The 8389-nt window shown below is 45.3% G+C and overlaps 1 protein-coding gene across 1 annotated transcript; it reads left to right on the top strand.

The window, feature by feature from the left end:
* The first annotated feature begins 493 nt into the window (after positions 1-493).
* Positions 494-2321, top strand: LOC125522041 (26S proteasome non-ATPase regulatory subunit 14 homolog). The gene is made up of 3 exons (XM_048687109.2): positions 494-700; positions 825-1128; positions 1204-2321. Exons 2-3 carry the CDS (start codon positions 990-992, stop codon positions 1992-1994), a joined length of 930 nt encoding a protein of 309 aa, XP_048543066.1. The 5' UTR covers positions 494-700; positions 825-989; the 3' UTR covers positions 1995-2321.
* Positions 2322-8389: the final 6068 nt, after the last annotated feature.

An 8389-nucleotide genomic window follows, 5' to 3' on the forward strand; every position in this document is an offset into this window, starting at 1 on the left:
TATTGTAGGCAACTAATTTGCAAAGTTAGGAAACTGAGCAATAATGGTAGGCAACTAATTACCAATATCAAGCAACTATGCATCAATGATATGCAATTTCATAGTATTTATAGGCAACTAAGCAGCAACGGTAGGCAACTAATTACCAAAAGCAAACAACGAGGCATCTAAATGCACACGAGGATTTCTCGCGATAGGCAACTTTTTAGACAACGGTAGGCAACTAATTACCAAAAGCAAACAACGAGAATTTCAACTGAGCAGCAACGGTAGGCAACTTTTTGGATCTCCAAATAAATGCACACGAGGACATAATTCCTTTTTCAATGAAATGTGTCGTGCGCATCAGCTGCTCTTTCCACATTTGGATGAGCACTAGTTCCGCCCACTAGCCATGTCCTAGATTTAATAGAATATTTTCTAACATTCTCTATCCAAGCTAGTGCCGTACACTTGTAAAGCGTGTTCGTTAGCACAACTAGGACGTGGAAAAACAAGCGAGCAGCCAGAGAACAACTTGTCTTGCTGATTGTTCCGTGAACTGTTGGTATTACATTTGTCCATCCGAATTTCATAACGGCACTAGAAGCAGTATGTACGCTTAATCGAAAGCCCCCGTTTCGCCATACGCATCGGTGGGTGCAATGCATTGCAAGCAGGCAGGTTCTACACGGAGCCGAGGCCGCCGGACGTCGGCGAGGTACGTATTCGCCGGCCGCCGTGTCCTCCGTTTACCTACGCTCTGCTCGCTTCCTTCCTGATGCTTTTCGAGCCTTTCCGTTTCATATCTCCTTCCTTTCCTTTCTGGCCCGATCCGCTTCCAGGGTGTTCGTCCCGGACACGTACAAGGAAAGGAAAGGCGACGTGATAAATATGGCCCTCGTTGTCCTCGTCGTCGACAATTTCCTTGCTCGTGGACGGACAGATCGATACGCCGACGTGACTTGCACGATCAGATCAAGCTTGCGAGCGAGACAGCCGGCAGATCCATGGACGATAACATGCTTGCTGGCCTGCTGGCGGGCGCCGGCCTCCCCGCGCGGCCGCCGGGCGGCGACACGCCGCTCCCCGACTCGTCGGAGCAGATCTACATCGCCCCCGTCGCGCTCCTCAAGATGCTCAAGCACGGTATGCAGCCAACTAACCGACGACCAATCTTAAATCAATTGCATTGATCTGATTCTGATCTATGGATGGTTGCAGCGCGCGCCGGGGTGCCGATGGAGGTGATGGGGCTGATGCTGGGGGAGTTCGTGGACGAGTACACGGTGACGGTGGTGGACGTGTTCGCGATGCCGCAGAGCGGCACGGGCGTGAGCGTGGAGGCCGTGGACCACGCCTTCCAGACCAACATGATGGACATGCTGCGGCAGACGGGGCGGCCGGAGATGGTGGTGGGCTGGTACCACTCCCACCCGGGCTTCGGCTGCTGGCTGTCGGCCACCGACGTGCAGACGCAGCTGAGCTTCGAGCAGCTCAACCCGCGCGCCGTCGCCGTCGTGCTCGACCCCATCCAGAGCGTCAGGGGCAAGGTGGTCATGGACGCCTTCCGCCTCATCAACCCGGCGGCGATGCTCACGGGCCACGAGCCGCGCCAGACCACCTCCAACGTCGGCGGCACCGTGCGCCCCTCCATGGAGGCGCGCGTCCACGGCCTCGGCGTGCGCTACTACTCGCTCGCCATCGGGCACCGCCAGAACGAGGTCGAGGAGCGCATGCTCGCCTGCCTCAACCGCAAGCGCTGGTCCGACGGGTTCGTCCTGCAGAGGTTCGAGGACGCCGAGAACGCCGGCGCCGTGAGCGGGATGCGGGACCTCGCGGTGCAGTACGACGCGCAGGTCAGGGAGGAGGACGTGACGCCGCCGGAGAGGCTGGCCGTGGTGAGGGCGGGCAGGCCGGACGCCAAGAAGCAGCTCGGGGAGAGAGCCGAGGCCGCCATGTCCGGCAACATCGTGCAGACGCTGGGCATGATGCTCGACACGGTCACCTTCTAGGCAGTATGTGGCTTGGGTTTCATCGGTTCAGCACTATAATTGATATCTTTTTATTGTGCCAGTTTCATAGTTGGATGATCTTCGTTTGTCTACGGTGATCGTTTTTTGCAAGGAGCTTTGCTACGGTCATGTGTGCAAAAGATGCTGTCGAAGAGATATTGCCCGATGTATGCACGACCTGAAAATCCAGCGGCCGGTCATGCGCATGTCCGGCTGGATGTATGTGTCGTCTGTGAATCGTCTGAATTCTGTCGTCCGCATAGCACTGCTCTTTTTGAAAGAAAAAAAGATTTACTCTGCTCCTCGGTTCCCAAGTTAGCACTCATGAGGGGCAGACAATACAACGTTCCTGCTGTCCAGCGCCTAGTGTTTCTTAATATTTAACCTTTTAAACATTTTTGCACTAGACCAATAAAGTATTACTTCCTCTGTCTCATAATATAAAAACATTTTCAAGCTAAAACAGCTTGAAAAACGTTCTTATATTATGGGACGGAGGGAGTACAATATATTGAATCATATGTGCACACGTGTCGGAAACTAAATAATATTTCTCAAGTAATATTCTGCACTTGGTAGCATTCACAATTGTACTACCCCTGTTCTTAAATATAAATCTTCATAGAGATTTCACTATAAACTACATACAGAATAAAATGAGTGAATCTACACTCTAAAATGCATCTACATACATCCGTATGTGGTTCATACAGTGAAATCTTTATAGAGACTTATTTAGATAGGGAGGGAGTAATATGTTTTGGATATTTCATTATGGACCACATGTAGACCAAACTAAAAGGGTTGGACGCGCTTTGCTGCGCCGTTGGTGTTGTTAAGACTCTTTAAAAAAATACTCATTTTGTTTTAAAATATAAGGTGTATTACTTTTTTTGAAAAGTCTATTCTCTTTAACTTTGATCAAATTTATGAAGAAATATATCAAAATTCGTAACATCAAATTGGTGTTATTAGATTCATCGTGAAATGAATTTCCATGATTTTTTGGCTTAATATTGTGGATGTCGATATATTTGGCTCTAAACTTGTTCAAAGTTAAACAAATTTGACTTTTTAAAGAACTAGTACTCCGTGTATTTTGGAACTAATGGAATATTTAGTTTGGCGGATGAGGAGACGATGGGTGTGTTTCATGTTTATTTATAATGCGGTTATTTGGTGGGCCTTTCATGGTGTGATTATGTGTTATGCGCTAATCAACGCATATTTTTGTGGGTAAATTTCTGCGTCGGTGGCTACATGTACTATATTCGTACTATAGTATCATCACATTGTGGCACTTGTTTTTGCTAGGTGGTTAGAGGGTGCGCGGGGTTCATATGTTTTTCTAGTCGGTTGGTATTGATTGATTTGAAAAATCGTTGACCCGATCAAAATCATAAACCAAATTCAAAATTGAATATCTCAATCGAATAAAAGAGATTCAAAATTAGGAAATATGATGAATTAAAATAATTAAATGGGAGAGCTCCGTGAGAAATTATTGACCCGATCAAAATCAGGTGACCAAGTTCTAAACTAAAGACTTGAATTAATCATGAGGACTTAAAAATTAGGAAGCATCGTGTATATTATAAAAGAATTAAATGAGAGCTATGAGAAATTGTTGACTTGGTCAAAATTGGGTGACTCAATTTCAATTGGACACTTCAATTGATTGTGGGGCATTTTACCCCTAGGGAGCTTAGTGATACAGTAGATGAGTGAACAAGGACATTAAAATGCGTCTATATACATTCAAATCAGTATAATTGTGAATGAAGAGAATACACCGATGGAGCTCGGCAATGGCCATATGGGATTCTACCTGTCAATGAAAGTCGAAAGTCCTAATAAGGTCACAACTGACTGAAGAACGAAACACACTCGAAAGCGGATGATGGTTTTGAGTTCTTGGAAGTCATAGCAAGGATGTGGGGAATCCCTAGGGCAATGCTCCTACCAATAGCCCGGCTTGGGAATGTGAATTCCTTTGCTCGAACAAAATCTCGAGTGGCAGGTGTAGATTTGAAATGCGTTTGGTTGAAGGTGTGGTATGAATGGGTTTGGACAATTTTTTTAGGATGAGACCAATTAAGACATGTGTTTGTCTATGTATAAGACATGAGCTAATTATTTGGGATGAGACCATCAGTTAGGCTCACATGTAGATCTCTGAAAAATTCGCAATGAGTTGGGATGAGACCAATCAAGACATGGGTTTGTCTATGTATAAGACATGCTTGCAAAGGGTGAATCCCCGCTTCGAGGCGCTTGGTGTAGATCTCTGAAAATCGTCAAATCGGGTGAGCCAACTATTATTGAGGGAGACCAGGTCTACATACGTAATATTAAGTTTCTCTGGTTGCGTGTCTTTGATACGAAAACATTATTATCCAAGCAAAGGGAATAGAATAGGTGATAACCCCGTCCCGTCCCCCCCCCCCCCCCCCCCCCCCACCCTCACATCAAGCATGCCCGCTAGCTACCAACATCTAAAATGAGACATATAGTATGGAGTCCATGGCTACCTCTGCTGATGGAAGACCGTATAGCCTTTAAAGCTATCAATTTCTTGGGAAGGAACAACATCTTCAGGGTATATTCGTTTTCTAAATAGAACCATTAAAGCGCTCTAATAACCAAACAAAAGTACCTTGGTTCGTGCCCTCGCCATGAAGTGACTGGCCCGGAGCATTTTTGGAACGGGAAACGGTTTGGTTGCTGCCTTGGAAAAGTGGAAGTCGGGTTGGGATGGCACCCGAGCACCGTAATTCGCCTGGCCTAGGATAGCACATGCGACCAATTTCAAGCGCCCTATCAGGATACTAGTTGCGAAACAGCAGTGTTGTAGCGTCTATTGAACAAGACAACAATGCAGTCGACGGTCCTTTTTGAGACCATTCCTGGGGCCAGGACCTCTACACATTAACTTTGCAAAAACTACCTTCATCCCGCTAAATGTCAATCCATTTCAAGCTCCTACCATGGTTTCAACCAGGGGCCCGAACGTTGCACCCTTTCCGCAAATAATGGCATCACTTATCACCGCACAAACTACCCTCAGCATTCCAACCAATTATCAACCGGTGTGATCTCTATCTTTTCGGTCGGCAGCCATTTAGTTATCGCGAGGTCAAAGACTAGTTCTTTTGTCGACCGCTTTTGACAGTCTTCCCACACACTTTATGCTTTACTTCACGATGCCAAAAAGTGTCATCAAACGTAGGAGGAGTTTATCCTGGTCTCGCGAGGATTTCTCCTCTGAGGCTAAGTTCCCTATAGCATGGGACAAAGTGTGTACCCATAGGGTTGATGGTGGCCTTCGTCTTGGGAATTTAGAAGCACAGATGTTTGGTCTTATGCTAGAATTTGCTTTCAAATTCATCCATTCCCAACCCTTCCTTGGAAGGACTAGATCGTATGCCAATCTCCACTTCACATTGGCCCTCACAACAAGGGGCTCCTTCCTTGGGAAGATCATTTTCAAACATCTCCAGAGCCTACGTGACATCCCCACCGCTCAGTGGGGAATGGCTCCTCCACTTTTTTGGGCACGACATATAAATTTTACTAGAGCCTCTTTGCATCCTTCCATGAGCTTTACTTGCACCACACTAAACCAATGCTTTAGTTGCTCAAATTTTGTAGGGTGGATCGATTTAGGTTTTCATAACTGGCTAAACCTAACCGTTGACGATGAACGTGTTGCTTTCAGACTTCTGTTGCAGGAAGTGCCTTAACTATTGTGCCAGAAACACGATGTTGCTAAATGGGAGCCCCTTCACAACCAAAGGTGCATATGAAGCACTTGCTATGCAGCTCTCCATTCTCTTGCTTTGACCTGGCAATCAAGGGTGCGATGTAGGTTTGCATTTTTGGATGGTTGTTCCATCTTGATCGCATTAACACAACGGAGAAATTTCACCAAAAAAAATGTTGTTTTACTCAGTTTTCTGCCCCCGCCGCGGTAATTCCATTGAAGACAGAGCTCACATGCTCTTCAGATGCAGCGCTGGTTGACAAGTTTGGGCAATCTTGAATACTTCTTAGCTTTAGCCTGATCGACAAACTATGGAAACCCTCGATACCTAATGGCCCGCCAATGACCATCGGTATGTTCATCTTTTTGATTGTGTTACGGAAATTTTGGGACACCCATTACTCAAAAGTCTTCAAGGCTATGGATGTAGGCAACAACATTGTAATCCATAACATCATCATTGATATCTTACTTTGGTCACAACTTAAATCAGTCAAGCTCAAGGATCACACCGGAATGTGGCGTGATAACCATTCTTCACACTCAATGTGACTCTGTAACAACACTTATTTTTGGAATATATCCATGCGGGAAGTATTTCCCTTGATAGTTTCTTAAAATAAATCCTTAGGCTGGACAAGAATCATTGTTTTTTTTCACACTTAGGAATGACATCGGATTTTCTCAAGCGTGAAGCACGGGGTAGCAACCAAACTAGTCCATAAAGGAGAGGTGTTGGAAGAACCTCGATTGGATTGGTTGCATCCGGGTTTTGGTTACCGAATGAAATACTGTGGTTACCACCTGGCAATCAGAATTACCTATCCCCTCTAGTGGATGAATTTACTAGTTGAAAGCCCCTATGTTCAGAGTAAATAACTAAAGTACTTTGGAGGTGGTGGCATCGAATCTCATTGCCAGAACATTTTTTTGTCAATTTTTAGTTACGCATGAATTTTGTCAATTTTTCAATACAGCGTGAATAAAAGGAGGACATCCTCACGAGGATGATTTAAAGAGCAGACTATTGAATTCATGCTCCAATCAACTCATCCAAAAGTCTGAACTGATGAAGGGAGGCGGGCAATATATTTCAACACAGACTCCATGCCAAAGGAGATAAGGCTCCAACCAGTTGACTAGGGCTGACATGATGTATGTTGTGTGGTTCTTAAGCTTGTTACTATCAACACAAGTAAATAAATTCAAATTTTATTTGATTTTTTTATGAAACCTCAAAAGGTTCAATCCATTAAGTAACTAGAAGAGATTTTTTTCCAACTATTTACAGAAAAATAAGCGAAAACATTTAACATGCCCAGAAGATAGGTCGCCACTGAAGGTGAGGAGAGCAACATACAAAGATCACAGACCGTTGCAGGAAAATAACATAGAAAAAAGACAAAAATGCTAAATCCACATATGGTCAAAAAAAATTTACGAAGACTTCCAAAATTACTAAAAAAAAAAGAGGAGCGCAGCTTGCAAATGCCTAACTCTTCAAACACGATAGAAGCCGTTGACCAAGGCAAAGGTGAATGTTGACTTGGGGGCAACAAAGAGCATAGCACCCAAAGGAACCATTGCTTGCTTTGAACGAAGGCGAACCTTGCCATGGTACCATTCTTTCAACACCAAAGAGGCTTCCCTACCCTCTCGCCCTATCTTGAAAAGCATCGGCCCGCCGAACAAAAGAAAGCTCACATGGAGCACACATGGTCACTAGAAACTAAACCACCAAGAAGAAGAGACGCTTTGCCCGATCATCGTTGCCAGCCACACCATGTCGAAAACAGCACCGTCGTCACCATCCACGGACTACACCCCCAACAACCCGCTGAAAGGGACATGCTCTAGACAGTGCCTCCAAGGAGTGAAGGTGCCTCCGCTGCCCGGTAGGACAAGTCGGCCAATGGTTTTCACCCAGAGCCAAAGGTGAAGGATGACAACCCACAGTGACACCTCCAGGGAGGGGAAAGGACACTCAAGAGCATCATAGGCACCAACATCGTCAGGCTGAGTTAGAATCGGCCACTAACCGCACAAAGTCCACCGGTCACCCTCTGATCGAGATTACATGTCATCATAATTACCTTTTTCCGAGTGAGCGACTCCAACTTCACTACGCCAACAAAGAAATTGAATCGTTGGGTTGCATCTATATTTGTGCGAAAATGTATAGCTACGCATAACTTACTATACAGTTTTGCTAAGTCTCAGTCGACTGAGACTTCGCTAAATCTCAGTCGATGCTATATCCATAAGATTTTACATTAAAATCCATGAAAAATTTTCTTTTTAATTTTTTTTCTTTTGTATGTTATGTCACTTGACCAAGACTTGGTTAAATTTCAGTCAATTGAGACCTATCCATACCCCTTACTAAATTCTTACGTAACATTCCTATAATCTCTTTCCAGCCCCTGATTTCAACTGTGGGCCCCCCTCTCCCTGATTACATCCAATCAAAATAGCCCACCTGATGCTTTAGGTATTGTTAATAGCACGTTGCGTTGTCACGCCATTGTCTCCGTGGACGCTTTGCTTCATTCACTCACGCCCCCGCCATTGTCGTTGGCGCTATGGCCCGAAACAACAGACGTACGCGTGCCAAATTAAGGCAGCCCCAAAG

This window comes from Triticum urartu, chromosome 7A (genome assembly GCF_056163025.1).
Source record: "Triticum urartu cultivar PI428250 chromosome 7A, HENAU_Tu73, whole genome shotgun sequence".
NCBI lineage: Eukaryota > Viridiplantae > Streptophyta > Magnoliopsida > Poales > Poaceae > Triticum > Triticum urartu.